At 55.9% G+C, this 21,405-nt stretch overlaps 6 protein-coding genes across 6 annotated transcripts; 5 read left to right on the forward strand and 1 right to left on the reverse strand.

Moving 5' to 3' along the window:
• Window positions 1-1,156: 1,156 nt before the first annotated feature.
• EsH8_VIII_000451 (uncharacterized protein) lies at window positions 1,157-4,660 on the forward strand (the record flags this gene model as incomplete). Its single annotated transcript, XM_083269493.1, has 1 exon — window positions 1,157-4,660. The coding sequence occupies one exon, from the start codon at window positions 1,157-1,159 to the stop codon at window positions 4,658-4,660; it is 3,504 nt and encodes a 1,167-aa protein (XP_083129261.1).
• A 1,322-nt stretch (window positions 4,661-5,982) lies between these two features.
• Window positions 5,983-7,715, forward strand: EsH8_VIII_000452 (phosphomevalonate kinase; the record flags this gene model as incomplete). The annotated part of the gene is made up of 2 exons (XM_083269494.1): window positions 5,983-6,254; window positions 6,620-7,715. 2 exons carry the CDS (start codon window positions 5,983-5,985, stop codon window positions 7,713-7,715), a joined length of 1,368 nt encoding a protein of 455 aa, XP_083129262.1.
• A 1,471-nt stretch (window positions 7,716-9,186) lies between these two features.
• Window positions 9,187-11,490, forward strand: EsH8_VIII_000453 (P-loop containing nucleoside triphosphate hydrolase protein; the record flags this gene model as incomplete). Its single annotated transcript, XM_083269495.1, has 1 exon — window positions 9,187-11,490. One exon carries the CDS (start codon window positions 9,187-9,189, stop codon window positions 11,488-11,490), a length of 2,304 nt encoding a protein of 767 aa, XP_083129263.1.
• A 510-nt stretch (window positions 11,491-12,000) lies between these two features.
• On the forward strand, window positions 12,001-13,256 carry EsH8_VIII_000454 (uncharacterized protein; the record flags this gene model as incomplete). The annotated part of the gene is made up of 3 exons (XM_083269496.1): window positions 12,001-12,187; window positions 12,242-12,287; window positions 12,338-13,256. 3 exons carry the CDS (start codon window positions 12,001-12,003, stop codon window positions 13,254-13,256), a joined length of 1,152 nt encoding a protein of 383 aa, XP_083129264.1.
• Window positions 13,257-13,351: 95 nt separating this feature from the next.
• On the reverse strand, window positions 13,352-15,088 carry EsH8_VIII_000455 (uncharacterized protein; the record flags this gene model as incomplete). The annotated part of the gene is made up of 5 exons (XM_083269497.1): window positions 13,352-13,501; window positions 13,580-14,058; window positions 14,118-14,169; window positions 14,225-14,894; window positions 14,961-15,088. 5 exons carry the CDS (start codon window positions 15,086-15,088, stop codon window positions 13,352-13,354), a joined length of 1,479 nt encoding a protein of 492 aa, XP_083129265.1.
• Window positions 15,089-16,814: 1,726 nt separating this feature from the next.
• On the forward strand, window positions 16,815-17,691 carry EsH8_VIII_000456 (uncharacterized protein; the record flags this gene model as incomplete). The annotated part of the gene is made up of 3 exons (XM_083269498.1): window positions 16,815-17,274; window positions 17,334-17,571; window positions 17,601-17,691. The coding sequence occupies 3 exons, from the start codon at window positions 16,815-16,817 to the stop codon at window positions 17,689-17,691; spliced, it is 789 nt and encodes a 262-aa protein (XP_083129266.1).
• Between the last annotated feature and the right edge of the window lie 3,714 nt (window positions 17,692-21,405).

Here is a 21,405-nt window from a genome sequence, read left to right on the forward strand (position 1 = left end):
CGGAGACAGAGAAAGCGCTTGTGTGTTCCGTATCCGTACCCTTCATCTCTCTCGCCTTGACCCAGGAGTCACGATCCATTCCAATCAACCATTGCTTTTTGTGATACCAAACACGACAAGGGAGTGAGCCACAGCGGGAGAGGCTAGTGCCCGCCCTGAGCCACTCACAGGACTCAAACAACGCTGGACCCAGGGCCCCAGGGCCCCAGGGCTCGGTGTTTGCTGCCTGAGTCATTAAAACTCCACCGCAGAAAACACGGACAAGACAACGGCTTTGGTAATTAAAGTTCCCGAGTCCACCCTCGGCCGTCACGTACCCGCCGCGCGCCCTTCAGCGGGCGACATCACTGGACGAGGCCGACGCTGTCAATGCGACAGGCTCCGAATCCACGCGAAAGAAAGAAAAAAAGGCGGCCCAGCTTGCGCATTCTCCTGGCTCATGTTCCCCCCCAAGTCGCTCAAGTCGCTCAAGTCCCTCAAGTCACTCTCAGCGCCCTGCTCGCCCCTGGCCCTGCCATGCTTTCGCCGTAGCCCCCCTTCCTTCCCCTGTCTAGCGTGTCCTGCCTTTTCTGTTCCATTCTCCATTCCTTCCAGAGACGACAGAAAGAAAGAAGGCGGCGACAGGGTGTAGGAGCCGTCGACGCTCGCCTCGTTGATTCCGTCCGATCTCAAACCTCCCGCTGCCCACCTCCCTACCCTGTAACTTTTTACACACGGAAAACAAGCCGGCCATCTCATGCCAATACTTCTACCTGAGGCCCCCCCTCCCCTCCAGTCGCTTCTTTCCCTCTCTTTTCTCCCTTCCAACCCCAACATTATACCCCCCCCTTTTAATCAGATTCGCGCGTTTATTTGACGGCTACGGTGCTGTCAAATGAACCTGCAACGGTCCTCTCACTTTTCCCCATGTAAGTTGTTGCTCTCCGCCGTTGATGCCAGCTATTTTTTTTTTTTTTTTGTACGGCCGGTCATTGTTCCCGGCTTTTTGCCGTGGCGAAATATCTCCAACCGTGCTGCAGCTGCAAATCTGTCATCTGAAGCTTCGGCCTGATATGACAGCTTCCGCGCGCATCTCTTGTCGATCATGAACCTGTAAAGCAGCCGTTACTGACAATCCCGCGCGGAACAGAATTTCCCCCTCCCCCGTGTCTTCTAAATGCCCACCATCTACTCCTCCCTCTACCAGAACTTTATCCGTCAAGGATTCGCGAAATCGTTCACCCACGGCTACGCCCAGTCCGTCGTAGCTGCCACACACCCCATCCTCAACACCCAGAACCGACCCTCATTCGCCCGTCGGAATACCAACCGCTTCGGCCGCCTCCAGTCCTTCCAGCTCCAGAACGCCTTCCACAACGAGCGGACAAGCGCTGGTCTTACCGACCACCGCCACGAGAAGCTCAAACATGGAAGCCTAGACGCTTACTTTGAGGCGCTGCAGAACCAGCAGGCCTCCGAGGAGGACATCGAGAAGGAATGGACCCAGTTCCAGTTCCAGCGACAGATTGAGTGGAAGCCTTCGCCCGCCTCCATTCTTGTGGGCGAGTCAAAGACTCACGATGTCGACGAGCACGCCATTGCCCCAGATGGAGAGATACCATCTGCTATCCCCCCAGAAGCCCAGGCTGCCCTGGCCGAGATCGACGCAGCCCTCGAGAAGGAAATCGAATTAAGGAACCGCTTAGAAGCTTTGGAAGAGGCTTCTGAACACTCTGTTCGATCAGCTTCACCGGGTGGCTCCGCGGTGCGCTCATACCACTCCCCGGCCATCGACAGATCGCGGTCGCCCTTCAGTGTAGCCCGGACTGCTACACCCCCGTTCGACCCCCAATCTCAGGTGTACGCCGACCATCTCCTGAAGCTCTCTGAAGATGGCCGCTACGCCGAGATCCCCGCCGTTTTCGAGGCCATGCTTGTCGCTGGCGTGCAGCCCATCGCCAACGCCTACAATGCTCTGCTGATGGCTGCCATTCACCTGCCCACCGCCAAGAACGAGATGGTCTCCAAGGCCCTGGACGTCTACGCTGACATGCTCCGCCGCAAGGTCGTGCCGGACAGCGATACCTACAACATCTTGGTCGGCCTTCTTGCTGCTCGCTCCCTCGAGGTCGCGGCCCTCAAGAAGACCCTCGATGACAAGCGTGTGCGCTTTGGTGGCATGGACGAGCCCGGCAAGTTCATGTTCGCCTCCCACGAGCTTGAGCATGCCATCCTCTCAGAGGATGACAGACTTGATCTGGCCTTGGACATGTTCGAGAAGTCCGTTCTCACCCAGAGAGCTTCTTACTCGGCCGAGTCATACCACCAGCTCATTTCCGCATGTGCTCAGGCCGGACGCGTCACCGACATGCTGCGTCTTTACGAGCACATGGAGCTGAACCGTGTTGTCCCCTTCGCTGCCATGTTCCCTAGCATGATCACTGCATTCGCGACTTCGGGCGATCTTGTTAGCGCTGTCGAGTGCTACAATGAGTACAAGGACCTTGCCGTCGCCAACGACAACGGCGAGCCCACCCTCAATGACCGATTGGACGCCGAGGTGTACGCTGCCGTTGTTCACGCTTACATCGTCTCTGACAAGGCCGATGGCGCCATGAAGTTCTACGAGAAGGTCATCAAGGAATACGGAGTCCGCGCTGGGGACATCAAGGATGCCATTGTCAGCACTGGTTTCGTCAAGGCTTTCACCGACCGCGGTATCTTCAACGAGGCCCTTCGCTGGGCCCAGGTTGTCGAGGCCGAGACCAGGGCGGACCCCATGGGCAGCCTTGCCACCCGCGCTGCGGACCACGGCGACAAGCACACCGCCCTCGCCGCTTTCGCCAACCTGCCCATCAACTTCCGCCAGATCGCTACCCCCGCGATGGCACTTCTCGCCCTGAGCGTCCGCCAGGGCGATGTGGCCTCGGCGGCTCGCTACTGGCACATCCTCTGCAGTCCCGAGACTGAGGTCACTGGTGCTCTCATTGAGCCAACTGCTATGTACGCCATCGCCATGATCGGCTCTGGCCAGGTCGCCGAGGGCTTGGCCGAGTCGGAGTTGATGTTCCAGAGAATCCGGGCCGCCAGCCCTGAGAGCGCCGACGAGATTGAGGAGGGTATGGACTTTGTTCATCAATTCATGAGCAACAGGGGCATCACCGATCCCCGGGAGATGGCTTCTCAAGTATCCAGCCACCCGCCGAACCTCTCCGTGTCTCCCTTCGATTCCACCGCCACCGTTTCCAGCTTCGAGGACTCGTTTGACCCCTACGCACACAACACCGACTTCAAGGGCTCCTCGCTCATCTCCGATGAGCTCGAGGGCACCCACGGCCGCAAGGGACCCAAGCTTCAAGATGCACTTACTCGGTTCCGTAACATGCGCCGCGCCGGCCGTCACCCTCGCTACATCACGTACGCCAAGTTGATTTCCGCCGCCGCCCGCGACGGCAAGATGGAGTTGTGCAACGACATTCTCGCCATGGCCCGCACCGACGTTCCCTTGCTCGCTCAGTATGCCGTTGTTCGCTATGGCTGGTCGTCTATCCTGGATGCCATGGTCGGCGCGTGTCTCACCATCGGTCACCGCCCGATGGCCGAGCAGTACCACCAGGAGCTTCTCGCCATGGGCGCGGCGCCTTCTGCCAACACCTTCGGACTGTACATCACCACACTCAAGGAGTCCGCCAAGACCTTTGATGAGGCTTCCGAGGCTGTCAAGATCTTCCACCGGGCCAAGGCCGAGGGCGTTGAGCCGAGCTCCTTCTTGTACAACGCTCTGATTGGCAAGCTGGGCAAGGCTCGCCGCATTGACGACTGCCTGTTCTACTTCGCCGAGATGCGTGCTCTTGGTATCAAGCCCACTTCCGTCACGTACGGCACCATTGTCAACGCTCTCTGCCGAGTCAGCGACGAGAAGTTCGCCGAGGAGCTGTTCGACGAGATGGAGGCCATGCCCAACTACAAGGCCCGCCCCGCTCCCTACAACAGCATGATGCAGTTCTTCTTGACCACCAAGCGTGACAAGTCCAAGGTCCTTGCCTACTACGAGCGCATGAAGGCCAAGGGCATTGCTCCCACCGCACACACCTACAAGCTTCTCGTCGACACCCACGCAACCCTCGAGCCCATCGACATGGCCGCTGCCGAGAGCGTTCTCGAGGCCATCCGCTCATCTGGTCAGAAGCCCGAGGCCGTTCACTTCGCCGCCCTTGTCCACGCTCGTGGCTGCAACCTCCACGACATGGAAGGCGCCCGCAAGGTGTTCGACTCCGTCATGGCCGACCGGTCCGTCTCGGCCAACGCCAGCCTTTTCCAGGCCCTGTTCGAGGCGATGGTGGCCAACCACAAGGTTGCAGACACCGAGGCTGTCCTTGGTCAAATGCGCAGGCGCGGTGTTGAGATGACGCCGTACATCGCCAACACTCTGATCCACGGTTGGGCCGCGGAGAAGAAGATCGAGAAGGCGCAGGCCATTTACAACTCTGTCGGCCACGCCAAGCGAGAGCCCAGCACATACGAGGCCATGACCCGCGCATACCTTGCCGTCGAGGAGCGCGAGCAGGCCAAGGGTGTTGTGGGTGAGATGCTCTGCCGCGGCTACCCCAGCGCCGTTGTCAACAAGGTGCTGGAGCTTCTTGGCGGCGGTGGTGGTGAGGAAGCCGTTGCTCAGAACTAAGCATCCTCCGCCACACCGTCTCGCCTCCTTTATCCGATGATGGAAACGTGCATCGAGCAGCTGCTCTGCATGTTCCTACCGAGTGTGCATATTTCCTTTGTATTTGCCCTCATCTACCGTGTTCCTTGATACCCCGTTGTGTTTTGAAGTCGGGTGGGCTGAGGGTTGGGGTGTCTGGGCAGGATGGGCGGCCAGGTTGATTAATGGCAGTGCGCCGGAAACATTTCCTTACGTTCATGTTTGGTTTTTGGAGTTTTGATTGGGAGTCGATTTTGTTTCCCGATGTTTCGGGCGGCACGGCGTTTAGGAAGCAAAAGGGGGGTCAAGGCGACTGAGCACACCCGTCCAGGGGCTTTTTACCGGAAAGCGAGCGATGACGGCCATTGGCCCAAACCATAGATACAACCCCACTCCCTATAAAAAAAAGAGGGCGCCGGATAGAAGCGGAATGCAGCATAGAGGATCATGAACGGATGGGAATGGATATCTGGACGTCGGGTTACGACGACATGTCATGAAGGGCATGTGATCCTGCTGTATGTATATTATTGGCAGCATCCAACAAAAAATACTTGTTTACTGTTCACCTTGATTGCTATTTTGCCTTGTGGGATAGATGCTTTGGCCTGTCTTGTCTGTCAGACAGTTGCCATCCGTGCTTACAGAATGGCCTCGGTGTTTTATGTCTCTCAATGTTTCAAGAAACATTGTGGAGATGGGTCGGGGCTCTCTCTCTCTCTCTCTCTGTAGATTTTTGACAGCCGGTGAGCTTTGATATTGTCTGACCATGTGGCATCTTTCCCGAGTGTGACGCCCGGGTCGCCCTGAACGAGTAAGCCATGCTCGGCGGCATCAGATCGTGATTCATCGGGCCGGAGGCAGTGGATGGGCCACACAGTGCAAAACCCGTGCATACGGACAGCCACACCGTATGCCCGACACTGCCATCCTCCCCTCTTCTCTCCCGCGATGCGCTTTTACATATCAAACTTTCAACTAGCTGCCTCACCTTCATCACGTCTGCGTCATCATATTTCCACCCCTCATTCGTGCCTCGTCTTTCGGGCAGTTTTTCATTAAGGGGATCAGAGACTCGGATCTTTGAGCGTCACGCCAGCCCAGTTTCAATTGTTCGAAGAAATTTCAACTGTATAACCGCGCGGTGGCAAGGCGCCGAGAGAAAGACAGAGAGAGAGAAGGCCAGAAAACAAAAATAAGGGTATACCGAACCGGAAGCAACGGGGGAAAAGAAAAACATTAGAGCGTGGAAAAAGAAGAAGAAGAAAGGTATATACATAAAAAACCACGCGGGAAAAGCAAACATGACGGCTTCGACTCACCCCACGACGGCCGTTTCCGCCCCGGGCAAGGTGCTCCTCGCAGGCGGCTACCTCGTCCTGGACCGGGCCTACACGGGCCTCGTCTTCGGGCTCAGCGCCCGCGTCAACGTCGTGGCCTCCGAGATCCACACCATTCCGGGCGTGCACCTCACCGAGATCGTCGTCGAGAGCCCGCAGTTCCTGGACGCCGTGTGGCGCTACGGGTTCCATCTCGCTCCCGAGGACGGGGGCATTACGGTCACGCAGCTGCAGGTGTAAGTTTTTGCCCTCCTTTTTTCCTTCTTCTTCTTCTGTTCCCTTTCACATTCTTCTCTCCCGTCTCACACACTCTCTCCATCTTTTGCTCCTTTTGCGTTGCTATGAAAGTCCTGTGGGGTTGAGTTGCTGTTGCGGTGATATATGTGAGAGGTGGGGTTTTGTCAGGATGGTTGTTGAGGGGCCCCCCTTCGATATATCGCGCAGGGCCATTGTGCTGGGTGAAAGCCAGCAATGCCCGATAGGGCGTGTGGTCTCTTTGGCCCGCGCTTTGTGATTCATCTCACATAATTGCCATCGTCACTACTCACTCACTCACTTGCCCGCTCACTCTCACAAACACTCACTCACCTCCTCCTCACAGCGGCTCCAAAATCAGCCCCAACCCGTTCGTCGAGACGACGCTCAGCTACGCCCTCACCTACATCGCCAGCGTCAGCAAGCAACGCCCCAGCAACTCCCTGACCTCGACCCGCCTCATCATCCTCGCCGACAACGACTACTACTCGCTCCCGGACCAGGACCCCGCATCCGCCGTCGCCGATCCCGGCAGCAAGGACCAGAGGGCCCGCTTCGCGCGCTACCCGCACACCATCGGCGAGGCGCACAAGACGGGCCTCGGGTCGTCGGCCGCGCTGGTCACATCCCTCACCGCGGCGCTGCTCACCCACCACCTCCCGCAGTCGCTCTTCGACCTCTCGTCCGAGGCCGGGAAGCACACGCTGCACAACCTCGCGCAGGCGGCGCACTGCGCCGCCCAGGGCAAGGTCGGCTCCGGCTTCGACGTCGCCGCCGCCGTCTTCGGGTCGTGCCGCTACCGCCGCTTCTCGCCCTCCCTGCTGTCCGACCTCGGCGCCCCCGGCGCCCCCGGGTTCGCCGAGGCGCTGGTGCGCAAGGTGGACGAGGTCCTCGCGTGGGACGTCGAGGTCGACAAGGCGGGCGTCAGCCTGCCCGCCGGCGTGTGCCTGCGCATGTGCGACGTCGACTGCGGCAGCCAGACGGTCGGCATGGTCAAGAAGGTGCTGGAGTGGAGGAAGAAGGAGCCCGAGGCGTCCAAGGCGCTGTGGGACGACCTGCAGAGCAAGAACGAGGGCCTGGCGGCCGTGCTCAGGGAGGGCAGGGTCGAGGGCGTGGGCGCGGCGGTCGGCGACGTGCGGAGGCTGATCCGGGAGATGGGGGAGGGCAGCGGGGTGCCGATCGAGCCGGCGTCCCAGACGGAGCTGCTGGACGCGCTGGGCGGCGTCGAGGGCGTGCTGGGCGGCGTCGTGCCGGGCGCGGGCGGCTTCGACGCGCTCGCGCTGGCCATGCGCGACGACGAGGCGACGCAGAGGCGCGTCGAGGAGTTCCTCGAGGCGTGGGCCCGGGACAAGGGCGCGCGGGTGCGGCTGCTGGACGTCAAGGGCGAGATGGAGGGCGCGAGGCGCGAGGAGCTCGGCGTCTACGCCGGGTGGCTGTCTTGAGGGAGAGGGCGCGTGGTGATATTCCGAGCTTTTTCTTCTTTTTTTCTCTTCTTTGTTTTTTGGTAGCTTTGGCAGGCAAATAGCTGCAGCGCCGTATATATGACGGAAGTTTCCAAAAAAAACACACGCGAGGAGTTCAAAGACCTTTATTTTGGGGGGTTTCTCTCCCTGGACATCCTATCCTTTCGTTTCTCTTGTGGAATGACAGGGAATACTGGCTCGTGGCTTGACAAGTCCTGTTATTGAGCGGCACCAGAGGCATCCATTGTTGTTTATGGGCCAACCCCGTGTTGCACACCCTCGAGAAACAAATAATGGTGACGCTGCCATCGTAACATCAATATTACCTGAATATCAGTGGTCCAGGTCTACTGCTCAACCGGTCCCCAGGTAGTGATCGCGGACCCTGAAAAAAAAAACGGGGGGGTCGAGACGCGGATGGTGTGGGTCATAGTTCTCAAACCCGGCTCAGCTAAGCATCAATCAAATGCGGCGGACATAGCTCAGTTGGGAGAGCGTCAGACTGAAGTCAACTTCAATCACTTAATCTGAAGGTCGTGTGTTCAATCCACACTGGCCGCATCAAAACTTTTTGCAATTCCTGCGAGTTGGCTTTTTCCCCTCCCACCGCCGTCAGTGGCCGGAATCGACGTTGTTTTGTTTCTCCTTTTTAATTTTTTTTCCTTTCTAAAAAAAATATCGTCTTCTTCTTCACATGTTATCAAGTGTGTTACGTCTCCACGTGGAGAGGGTTGGCTCGATATTTTGCGATTTCAGGCGTAGTTTGCGGTATGCATCAACTACCAACTCATCAGTGACTTTCTGTCCATCACTTCGCCTCATTACAAGTAGGCGTCTGACATCAAAACTTGCAGCCAAGAACCCTCCCTCGCCCCCTTAGAGACCTTATTGATAGGGTTCTTTCATATCTGCACATGTTTCCCGTTTCTCCGATCCCAATTTCATTATGAAACCTAGTCCATTCTCCCATCGGCTCGTCAGACAGAAAACTGGCTTCTTTGCGTATACAAGGCTGTCTGGGTGTTGCAGCAGAATGCAGGGCCGTTGCCGTGTAAAGGATAGAGAGATCTCATCTATTGGGCCAAGAAGTGCCGTTCAGAGTGCTTCCAGTTTATATCTCATGAAGTTATATTACAAAATGTCTCGCTCAGTGTAGCGTATATCGAACGGCACGCTGGTACTCATATGCTCACCCTGTTACCAGACATCGTGAATGAGATGAACGACATTGCTCACCGTGTTTGCTTACCCCTGCACAGGTGAGCCCGATGAACCAGCATAAACTGGTCCGAGCACACGATGGGGCAAGATGCATGATTGGTGTGGACTGAGTGGGCCTTATCTAATCACCGATCGCGCGATAAGACTCTGATTGTCTGAAATTTTCCTAAGCTTCTGAGCGACCTAGCACTCACTCAGTCCTACGACCAACGGCAATCTCATCGACAAAATGGCTGAAGATGGTATGATTCTCAACTTTGACCTGGGGAGTGGTCCTATCAAGTCCCACGTCAAGATCCAGGGTGGTCGCTGGCGCGACAGGAACAAGGCGCAGAGGATTGCGAACCAGGGCCCGGACAAGCGTCCTTCATCACCAACATTAGATGCCCCGCCTCCCCAGAGATACACGCCCGGATCCAAGAAGCCCCAGAGAGACGACCGCCCCGGCGACGACGACGATTCTTATGAACGTCCGCCAAAGCGACAAAGACCAGAGCCTGCCCGGCGCATTGGCTACCAGAACGGCAAGCTGCCGCCGGGCAGCATCTCCACCGGCGGCCAGCCAAGAGACGGCCAGATCACCTCGAAGCTTTTCTCTTACAACCCCACGCCAAAGACCATCTTCGACGAGCCGCAGGATGGCGAGAAGGTTGAGGAAAAGGCGACCGAGCCCTCAAACGCCCCTCTTTCAGAAGAAGCCGCGAGCTTCCACGCCCTCGGCATCTCAAGACGCCTGGCCCTGACGCTGTCTGGCAAGATACAGCTGAAGGCGCCGACAGGTATCCAAGCCAAGGTCATTCCTCAATTAATCAAGGACGACAGCGATGCCTTCGTGCAAGCGCAGACCGGTTCCGGAAAGACCCTGGCCTACCTGTTGCCCATCCTCCAGCGGATCCTGTCCGTCGAGGGCCAGATCAAGAGAGATTCGGGCCTGTTCGCCATCGTCATGGCGCCAACCCGTGAACTTTGCAGGCAGATTGAGCTTGTGCTTGCCCAGATTCTCCCCCCTTACCTGGTGTCCACAACGGTTATCGGTGGTGAGAGCAAACACTCCGAGAAAAGCCGCCTGCGAAAGGGCGTCAACATTCTCATCGCAACACCCGGTCGTTTGAGCGATCACCTGGAACACACCAAGAGTCTCGATGTTGGCACCGTCAGGTGGCTGGTTCTCGACGAGGGCGATCGCTTGATGGAGATGGGTTTCGAGGCGGAACTGCGCGCCATTGTCACCAAAATCCGAGAGGGACCCCTGGCTGATTCGACAGCCAACGGCGTCTCTCTCGCTGCCCTTCCCCAGCGTCGCGTGACCGTTCTTTGCTCGGCCACCATGAAGATGAACGTCCAGAAGCTCGGCGAGATCAGTCTGGAGGATGCCGTGCACATCTCGACGTCAGAGGAGGACCAGCAAGACGGAGAGGAGGTCAAGTTTGAGGCTCCGGCGCAACTGAAACAGAACTACTTGATCGTCCCGGCCAAGCTGCGGCTGGTCACCCTGATAGCGCTTTTGAAGTCGACGTTTTCACGCAAGGGGTCGGTGATGAAGGCCATCATCTTCCTGTCTTGTGCCGATTCCGTCGACTACCATTTTGACCTCCTGCGGCAGCCGCCGTCCGGCAACGAGAAGTCAGACAATACCTCACCAATCGCAAACACCGTTGCCCCGTCGGCATACATCACCTCAGCCGCCAACACCAACATTGTTCTCCACAAACTGCACGGTTCCCTTCCCCAACCCGTGCGCACAGCTACGCTGGCGTCGTACAGCAAGTGCCAAGACCCAACAATCCTCATCACCACCGACATCGCATCCCGTGGTCTCGATGTGCCCTCCGTCGAGCTCGTCGTCGAATACGACCCCGCCTTCAGCGCAGCAGACCACGTCCACCGTATCGGTCGTACAGCTCGTGCCGGCCGTCCCGGAAAGGCTGTCCTGTTCCTCATGCCTGGCTGCGAAGAAGGTTATATCGACCTCCTTAGAGCCAAGAATGCCAGCCCTCCCAAGCCCGAACTCTACGACGCCGTCCTCCAGCGCGGTCTTACAACATCAATGGAGTTCCCGGCGGACACGGACACGACCCCGCTCCCGGCGACCGACAAGAGATTCAATGCCCGCGCCGAAAACCTTCAGCTCCATCTCGAACAGCGCCTCCTTCTGCCACTATCAACCAAGCTTCTTGACGAGGCACGCAAAGCTTTCCGCTCGCACATCAGGGCGTACGCGACGCACGTCAAAGAGGAGCGCGTGTATTTCGACATCAAGGAGCTGCATCTCGGCCACATGGCCAAGGCATACGGTCTGCGCGAGGCGCCGTCCGGCGTTGGACGCGGCGGCCATGACAGCAAGAAGGTCGTCTTGAAGAAGAGGGCGACCAACAAGAGAGTGGAGAGACGCCAAACCGACCACAGGCCGACAGGCGATGCCATGGACGACATTGAGACGGGCGGGGGAGCCGATTCATTCGAGATGGAGAATAAGATGAGGATGAAGATGAGGGCTGTGATGGACCAAGCCAGTGAATTCAACCTGGGTTGATGGAGTTGTGTATTATGTCTTGGGCTGGGTACGGGTAATAGATAAAAAAGTTCAAACTCATAGCGTTGAGATAGTCATATCCCGGATCTGGGACTTTTCTTTTATCAAAAATATCATTCTCTGCGAAACCTGTCTCCTGTCATGGTTTGTTCCGTGGCGCAACGATGCCAACTTTGATGCCTTAAACGAGGTAGTCCGTCTTCCCCTTAAAGGTATCTACCTTATTCAGTGCTGAAGTGGGGCAACCGGCCTACTGGTGAAGTGGGTGAGGCCCCACACCTGCTTATATGTTAGTGGACCTCGGACTCACTCACTTGCCTAATCTCATCTTGAACTCAAAGCAGTTCACATGCAACGGTGTCGACGGTGCCTGTCGCAATCGCTCACCAAGTTCCCTTCTTTTTACGCGTCCATATATTGAAATATCTTACAACTTCAATCATACGCCAACGGAACATGAGTCTCCACACCGAATACGAGGATCGCACCCCCCGCCGGCGACTCTGAACCATGACGCGACGACTTCCATGGGATCGCGATGCGCCTGCAAGGACACCATCTAAGACGAAGCCGACTCACTCGGCCTCTTCCAACAAGTTCGCTACACCGCAAAGCAGGCCATCACGGGCGCCCGAGACTCCAACACAACGCGAGAACTCCAGCCGCAAGCCCGGCTACACAGATGGCTTCCTCAGAGGCACGTGCTCATAGACGGGTTTCCTTACAGTCACACCTAACCGAGACTTTACAGAGAAAAGCCCTTCGACCTCGCCACCGCCAGAACCCATTCAAGAAACGTAAATTTTCTCCCGCTTCATATGTGGTCGCGGCGCTAACGCTTCCCCAGCTTCATGACGGAGGGCATCGACAACGACGACAAGTACCGCATGGTCGAAGACGAGCTCTTCACCATCGCGGGCCAGTACACCGCGCACCTCCACGCGGCGGAGTACCAGCGCCTCAAGGTTCAGACGCGCTCCCAGAACGCCGAGACCATCAAGAACATCTCCCGCCCGGTCGTCGGGTCCCTCACCGAGCTCGCGCGCAAACGCCAGGAGGAACTGCTGCGTAGGAAGAAGCAGCGCGAGGCGCTGCGCCGGGCCAAGCGGGAGGCCGGAAGGGGCGACGAGGAGAGCGGCGACGAAACGGTCGTGCCGTGGCGGGGCACGTCGCTGCAGGGTCTGATGGACAGCCCGATGACGAAGGAGGTGCCGCTCATGGCGCTTACGAAGACGGATTCTGGGGGCAGGGCTTCGTCTTTTTTCGGAGGGCTTGTGAGGCCTCAGAGTAAGAGGTCGGCGGCCGTGCTCAAGCGAAAGCAGGATAGCGAGACGGAGACGGACGATGATAGCGATGACCTCGGAGGTCCGGCTGTGGCTCCGGCGAGGAGAGAGGCTGTGCGCAACCAACTTGGGACTGCGGGGAGTGGCCACCCTTTGAAGACCGTCCCGAAAGCACCGGCGCGGGTCATCACGAAGCAGCAGACTGTTTTTGCGAGCGACACCCGAACCGAAGGCACAAGGCGTGCTTCGCACAGCCGAGGAATACCCACGACGATGACGGCGATGCCAGTTTCGTCGGCCAGTACGACGAAGAAAACGGCACCGAGTGTCAGCAATGATGACAATGATGATGATGACGACGAACTGTTTACGAGATTCAAGAATCGCAGAATCAACGCAAGGCAAGAACGACGGGGGCAGGGCAAGAAGGAAGAACAGCCCGAGCAGAAGAAGAGCCAAGACATGATGCCGTCCTTTATCTGAGCTGGTTGATCCTCGGTATTAATCACAATTTTAATTTCTTGATCATTAAAGCTGTCTACAAGCGCCCAAGGACACGGCTATTACCCTCCCAGTTCTCAGCAGTGATGGTGCTCGTCATCGGATTCTTCCACGGTTGCAATTACGCTGCTGATTCCGGCCGAGCGGACGAAGAGTTCGCGAGGGCTCAGCTTCCTGATGAGGTTGGTGCCGTCCACGGCCAGGCTCGCAAGAACGTGGGCAGTAGTCTGCGTAAAGAAAGAAAAAACCATAGTTAGCAACAACGTCTCGGTAGCATATCTCTCCGTCATTGTTTCGGAACTTGCCTTTGCGTTGACTGTCAGCTGATCAACGTCCGGGTTGTTGATATTGTCACAGACGTCGTGGTAGCACGGGTCCTGCGCATAGCCCGTCCCGGTATGAAGACCGCCGATGGGCTTGTTCAAGACTTGCCAGAAAGAGGCGTAGTCGCTGCCATTGGTGAAGCGGGCCGCTGTAACGTTGATGCCCTTGGCGACGAACTCTTCCGTGAAGAGGTCTTGGATGACGTCGGAGCCCGGCGGGGCGGCGACGCCGTACGAAGCGCCGTCGCCGTCAAAGACTCCGTAGTAGCCCCTGGAGACCATGTCAAAGTTGAGGTAGGCCAGGATGCTGGCCGACTCGGCTGCCCCGAGGTTGTTGACGTAGTACCGCGACCCGATGAGGCCCCTTTCCTCGGCGCCCCACCAAGCGAAGCGGATCTTGTTGTTGGTGGTGTACTTGGTGAGGGCGAGGAACAGCTCCAGCAAGAGGGAGGAGCCGGATCCTGGATTCATGAGCATGGGCGGCGTTTAGGAGCGAGCTGGAGAAGGAGACTTTGCTTACCGTTGTCGTTGATACCCGGGCCCCACGCGACGCTGTCCAAGTGGGCGCCGAGCTACAAGCTCGTTAGGAGACCGCACAACACCTCGAGAGGGAGGTGGCACACTTACAATGATGACGTTTTCCTCGTCGCCGCCTTCGGTCTCGGCAAACACGTTCTGCGTCACCCGTCTGTCGACGATTTCGTCCTCCCAAAACAACGTCGTCAGGACCTCGCCGGCAGCCAAACGAGCCTTGAGGGGGTCCCCGACGTGCTGGTTGACGAAGCCCGTGGGGACATACGTTCCGTCGTTGGCTGGGCCGAGGGTGCCGGCGGTGAGGTTGAGGTAGAAGTCGTTGATGACAATCACCGCGCTGGCGCCGGCCGCGGCGGCCGGCTTCATGACGCCGGCGTGGTACCCGCTGCGGTACCCGGGGCACAGTGCCTCGCGGACCAGGACGATCTTGCCGCTCACGTCCAAGCCCGCGTACGACGCCGCCTCGCATGCCGCGGTGCCCTCTGGGCCGGCGACGAGTTCCGCGGTAATGCCCTCGGCCGGCGTCGCAGGGGACCCGGACAGCCCGTACACCTGGAACCCCTCGTCGTTGACTGTGAGGTTGGCCTTGATTTCACTGCTGAAGACGGCCGAGAAGTCCTGTTTCCAGACCTTTGCGCCGCCGACGCTGGAGATGCGGCTCCAGACGTAGTCGACCGAGGCGTCGTAGCCGGGGTAGCCGAAGGCGCGGTTTCCGCCGTTGGCCGTCGCGATATCGTTCAGCCGGACCAGGTTGGCCTCCAGGCTGGGACCACACACGTTAACATCGCAACGAGCGGGCTTCGTAAGGAACGGGCCGGCGGGGGCTTACTTTTCTCTCGTGATCTGGCCTTGGAAGCTGGCCGAGTCGACCAGGGGTTTCGACGCCTGGCGTTCCTGGACCGCGCAGGCGCCGAGGGCCGCCCACGACAACAGCGCGGCGGTGGCGGCGGGCTTCATCTTTTACTCGCGGTGCTGGCTCGGATTATGGGCAACGTCGACATGAAAAGAGCCGCGGGGGAAGAAAGAAAGGGGAGTAAACTTGATCGCTCGGGACGGAGCCACGCCTTTATTTTCTTCACTTCTCCCACGGCCTCGCTTTCGCGTGGCGTGTGATTGAATGGCATCATGCGCGTTGTGTGGGACCCCCGGACGCCGAGTCGAAGGATGAGGAAGGTCGCAGCGAAAACACCTGGACTCTAGGCCCGATCTTTATCGTATCCCGAGAGAGTCGCCCATAACCTTTGACAAACGCCAAGACAATCATCTACAGCCATGCAACCAGATAAAAGCCGTGAAGATATCGCGGGCATGCCCTCTGATTGATGCGGCTTTGATCGGTGCGGTTGCCGTTGACGACGATGGCCTGGTGTCCGCATCGCCAGTGCTAAGGCGACGACGCCATGTGCTATCCCGTCGTGCGCGAAGGAGATTGGCGGGTGGCATCCCGGCAATGCAAGGTACTGCACCTCTTGTCTTCACTCTAGTGTGTGATCTGCCGAGCAGGCCTCGGATGCGACGGGTCTACCCGGCCAACTATTGGCACATTTCTTTGCGGCGAAATAGACAACTCACAACATCATTGAAGTATGATTTATGGGATAGAGCGGTTTTGTTAGAAAGCCAACGAGTCTAAATTGCGTGGTTCCTTGCTGTCAGTTATGCAGCGTAGGGGAATTACACTTTAAACAGGACAACACCGTATTCTCAGTCTCGCACTTTTTGACCACCATCAGCCTTTTTTATACAACCACTTGGAAAACCTAACAAACGAACCTTTCGGATACGTCATAATGGAGAGTATTATCTTCTTATGAAACAAGTTAGGTGCGCCAGGGGAAAGCCAGTTTCGGCAAGCCAACTGAATCCGAGTTCTCGTGCAACGCCTGTCATTGTTCACAATTGAAGTTGGATTCACTACCCGCAACGACATCCTCTCATCCGAAGCATGCCTTGAATTTAGGCACAAGGGGACGAAGACATGTGGCATGCTTGGTTTATTTTGAATCTCAATAATCCCAACCTCAAGGCCAAATTAGTTCATCGCTGGGGAACTAGCCCTGAATGTGGGTTCGGAAGTGTGCAGATCCACCGAGGCCCGACCAAACTCTCAATACGACACACCGGTTGATCTATTTTGCTCTTTGCCAACCAACTTAATCAATACGCGCATGGACCAGCATCGTCCAATGCTGAGGTTCGGCCGCGGCTGTTCCTTGCAAGCACCAAGAAAAGGGAGCCACCCAACGAGTCAGTTGGCGAACCACTGCTGAACTTCCGCTAGCTTTCCAGACGCGTGATTGAACCTTTTCGTCACTCTTTCCGCGGGTTTAAAACCCACTTTACCAGGTGATAAACAGGAGCTTCAGCTTGTCTCGCCCTGGATGGCCCGTTTGATAGCGCTAAAAGAACGGGGACATGACGTTGTTTCCGCAAAGATAGGCAAGCCCTTCAGCCCGGAACCCCTGTTCTTGGTGGACCCAGCTTATCGTTGACTCGTATTTGACATCCGGAACCCCATATATCGGCTCTGGGGATTTGTTAATCTCCATCTGAAGCACAGGGAGGCCCCGGCTGATAAGTGCTTCAAAACAGTAGAATATCCCGTTGTCGCGTGTTCACCTCACCCTCGTTCATCCCCTCCCTCCCGAACCGCTGCAACCATTGAACAATTGACTCCTTCACGATGGTCTCAACTCTCTCAGCGGCCCTCGCGCTCCTCTCGGCGCTGCCATTGGCCTCGACCGCCTCGGTTGCCGAGCGTCAAGCCACGGGCGCCTCCGAGTGTCGTGACGTGCACATCTTCCTCGCGCGCGGGAACAACGAACCGTATCCGGGCCGCCAGGGAAAGCTCGTTACCGCGATTTGCAATGGCCTCGACAGCTGCGACTACGAGGACATCCAGTTCTGGAACCCGCTGGAATCGCCATATTGCCAGTCCGTGGAGGAGGGCGCCGCGAACGGCACGGCGCAAATCACCGCGTACAACAAGCGGTGTCCGGACGCAAAGCTTGTCGTGAGCGGGTACTCCCAGGGTGCCCATATTGTTGGCGACGTCTTGGGCGGCGGAGGCGGCACGTTCTTCCAGGGATGCCAGCAGAAGTCGAATGCGGGCCTGGACGCGACCAAGGCACCGGGCAACAAGAGTGAGTGACATGTACCAGAGCCCCCGTTGGGGCGCCTAGCTAACGGTGTAATGCCATAGTCGCTGCTGCGCTCGTATTTGGCGACACAAGACATACGGCTAGCCAATCGTACAACTATCTCTCGGGCTCCGGGGATAACGGACTATTCCCTCGCCCAGAGAACCAGCTCGCTGGGATGAGAGCCTTTGCGGGTGTGTTGCGCTCGTACTGTGTCGATTCCGACCCCATATGCGCTGGCGGTGACACCGCAGCAAACCACCTCAACTACTTCGACATTTACTCCGAAGATGCCGGAAAGTGGGTACAGGAAAAGGTCGGCAACACAGCTACGACTACTTCATCCACGAAAACCTCCGCGGCGTCCACCAGCGCTGCGACTTCGGGCGCATCGAGCACATCGGCGGCTTCTTCAGCTAGCACAACATCAGCGAGCACAGCACCAGCGAGCTCTTCTGCTTCCGCCGAGCCAACTACTGGGGAGCCAACCACGGCATCCCCGGCATCCAGCGACGCTGTCTCTTCCCCAACGCCGACTTCTGATAATGCAGCAAGGGGTTTGACGTGTAATATGGCGTCCTTGGGAGCGGCGTTCTTCGCTGTTTTGGTCATGGCTGGGTTGGTCTAGAGTTGATGCAGCCTAACGAAAACGATAATGTCGACGAGCAAGATGAATTAATGGGAATAACTAGAAGTACATGAAGGGATTAGAATATATAACCAATTGAAACCAGAATATAGATAGATCCCTGAGCGAGACAGTCTGTACATAATGTGTATGTTCTGAAGACTGCCCGCTCTAATGTTAGGGACCATGAGACTCCCTTTCGCAATCATCAGTGAATGTTCCTGCAGTCCCTGTGGCCAACCAGCAACTGTTTGTTAGACTCAATCTATTTGCGCAGAAAAGAACTGTCTTGATACAGTTTGCACACATATACTCTGCTATCCTAGTCGTTGAGCAGGCTGGCGGTTTGAAGTCTGTAAAGCCGAGACCAAACTGATACTAGATTTTAATATTTGAGCAATTCGTGAAACCTTGTTAAGACAGCTATGTGTTGTGGCTCAGAGCCCATGGGTGATTCTCTCAATGGTGTTCAGTGTCTCGATGATGGGCAGGTTAATGTTCTAGTAAACGAAGAAGAAACAACGTCTTTTTGGCACCACACTGTAGGACAGCGGCAATTTTCAATGTCACTATTGATAACCCGAGTTGAATTGGACAGGCATGTGCAATTGCAATTCTTCTTCTTCTAGGAACAGTGCCATGCTCGTACATGTTGCCAGACCTGATAATTGTGCCCGCGAGTTTTATGGAAAGTACCCGAAGGACTGGGCAACCGCACATGTGTCACTTCAAGAAGCGGATTCCTGTAGGCTGTTGCATATCGTAGCGGGGAGATATCCAGCTGACCGTGATTTCGCCTGAACTGATTTGCTCTCCTTCCCGCGATTTAGCCGCATGCGCCGCCTTGCCCCTGTGGCTTTGCTGACCCGGACGCTTCAAAAGTACCTCATGACTGCCACGCACCTATCTCATGATTTTTGCAAGATCTGTTGCATCGCAGCATGGAACCAAGTAGCGACACCCCTCCGGGCAAGTCATACGGAGAAACTTTGGCAGATAAACCTCGTTCACTTCCACCCAGGAGGCGCCCCAGACGCCCTGCTTCCTTTGCGTTCTCGGACCATGTCTTCAAGCTCATTCCTGAGCACATCCCGGAGCCTGGTCACCATGAAGACCCACAGGCTTCAGGGCTGTTCTTGAAGCCACGACCTTGGCCTACTCTGGACTCCCATGCTCTTGTTCACGCTACTATCTCGAAGGATCACACCAACGGGGAGGATGCGCGACAGGCTGATCTATTTGCTGCTTTGGGTCCACGACTACGCCATCGCCCACCCAAAGAATCTCCCTCTACGCGTAAAATTGACCTCAAAGCCCACTCGCCTGCTACACCTTCACCTGAGGAGCAGGAGGACGATAGGAGGCAAAAAGCAAGTAAGGCGTTTTCGAGAAATATATTTGATTTACAGGCACTGGCTTACCAGCATGTGATTTGCAGCTTTCAGCAACGTTCCCAAGCTGGACCGCACGACGACGGACATCTATAACGATGAGCTTTACAACCCAAATCTAATCGAAATGGCGGTGGCGCCGACCTATAATCGAGTGGCGGCTTCTTCCGGTAAAAATGATTTAGCCGAAAGACTACGCGTTGCACACAACCAGCACCTGAATGCGACACATCCACCAGTATCCAACTCATCTCGTGATAGACCACTTTCCCATCAAATCCTGCCAATCCCGCCAATCCCGCCAGTTCTGCCACCTCAGCTAGTTGGTGGGCATGATTTTAGTACTACTGGCATGTTGACCACTCATCGAAGATTCAACTCGGCACATCAGATCCTTCAGCAACACTCTTTCATCGCTCGCCCTCATCGGGCTCAGGAGCGCATGCCACAACTTGGCCCTGGCAAAGGGGCAATACGAACTCGGGAACAAGCTTTTCGCCCATCAACGACTCAAGATTACTTAGACTCTTATACGACCCGGCAGGCCCGGAAGCGAGAATGGGAAGCACGCATTGCAGTGGGGCGCAACAAGGAAAGTCAAATGATGAAGGAAGCCGAGCGTATTGCTAGAGAGAAGGATGCCAGGATTACTGAATCATTCCAGATAATAAAGTCTCTAGGTAGTCAAAAGAGACAAGAGGATGCAAGGAGACGGAAAACACGAGAACGCGAAGAATTTGAGCGCTACATGGCGAAGGAAGAAAAACGTATTGCCAGAGAGAAGGATGATAGGAACGCTGAATCACTTCGCGTTCTAAGGCTTCCAGAGGGCCAGAAGAGCTATGGGGACAAGAGGCGAGACATTGAAGCACGCGCTGCAGTGAAGCGCTACAAGGAAAGCCAAATGATGGATGATGCAGAATTAATTACCAGAGAGAAGGATGACGGGAGAACCGGAAACCCAGATCGGAGAGCCGCAAAACTCGCAACACGAAGAAAACAAGCTGTGCCGGCCCCTTACACGACACCGCCGCCTGGAAGTTATACTAGTTATGCTTGAAACTGTTTGAGAAAAAAAATACATAAGGCGAAGATTCGTTCAAAGAGAAGGGTGTGCGTATTATATAACGCTAGGATTAGATTTAGTTATATTATTTATCGAATTTGGCTGATCGTTATGATACAATTATAGCTTGACAGCAAACAAGGCATTAAACTATCGTAAATGATACCCTGGTATGCTCTGGGACATCGAGTTTACTGGTGTATTATTCTAAGCTACAATAATTACTCTATGAAATCACGTCAGGGACTTTCTTGACGTATTTGTTTCTATACTGTATACCTTCTCAATGCCTAAGCTGTGCAAGTATGTTGTATCTTAAAGAATATGCCAACAAATCATGAGCCTAGATAATTGGATCACCTGTGCCATAAGGTACGTAAACGGTGAGCATGGGCTGAGCAATGCTGGTCGAGATAAGCCGAGATTGAACTTACCCTAATCAAAACGGCGTAAGTTTACAAAAACGTTGAAGTTTTTTTCGGAGTCTAAATTAGAATAGGTGTGTTTGTGCTGGCAAACTCACGAAATACGAGATCGTGGAATGTGTTCCGGGTAGCTTGGGCTTAGCACTTCTTGGCCAAGCAGCTGTGGGTGTCTGTCTGTAAGTGCGCGATGGGCCAAATTTGTTGATCGAGGGACTTGATTGGCATTTAAAGTCCCAGCTCATACTTAGAGAGGCAGAGTCGAGTGCCCGTGTGTCGGCAAGGTTCAAAAAATGGACGGTGAAAAGTGGGTAGATTTCAACACGCCTGATCACAAGAGGTGGCGAAGAGCGGAACCTCGAGGGCTACAAGAATAGAAAACAGGTTTGCAAGTTGTGACCAGTAACTTTGACCATCGTAGCAAGGTATCAAGGGGCAATGGGCGGGCTTTTCAAGCACACAATGAGCATCTCCACGAAATTATGACGTCGATACAACGACAAGAATAATCTGTGTCTAGACATTATACAAAAGTTGCCATCCAGTTCACATGTGGAGGATATACCAAGTTCACCGTCACAGCCGGAATCGGCCGCCGTGTCCTCGCTAGAATGATTATCTCGTTCC

Source organism: Colletotrichum jinshuiense, chromosome 8 (genome assembly GCF_051148585.1).
Source record: "Colletotrichum jinshuiense chromosome 8, complete sequence".
Lineage (NCBI taxonomy): Eukaryota > Fungi > Ascomycota > Sordariomycetes > Glomerellales > Glomerellaceae > Colletotrichum > Colletotrichum jinshuiense.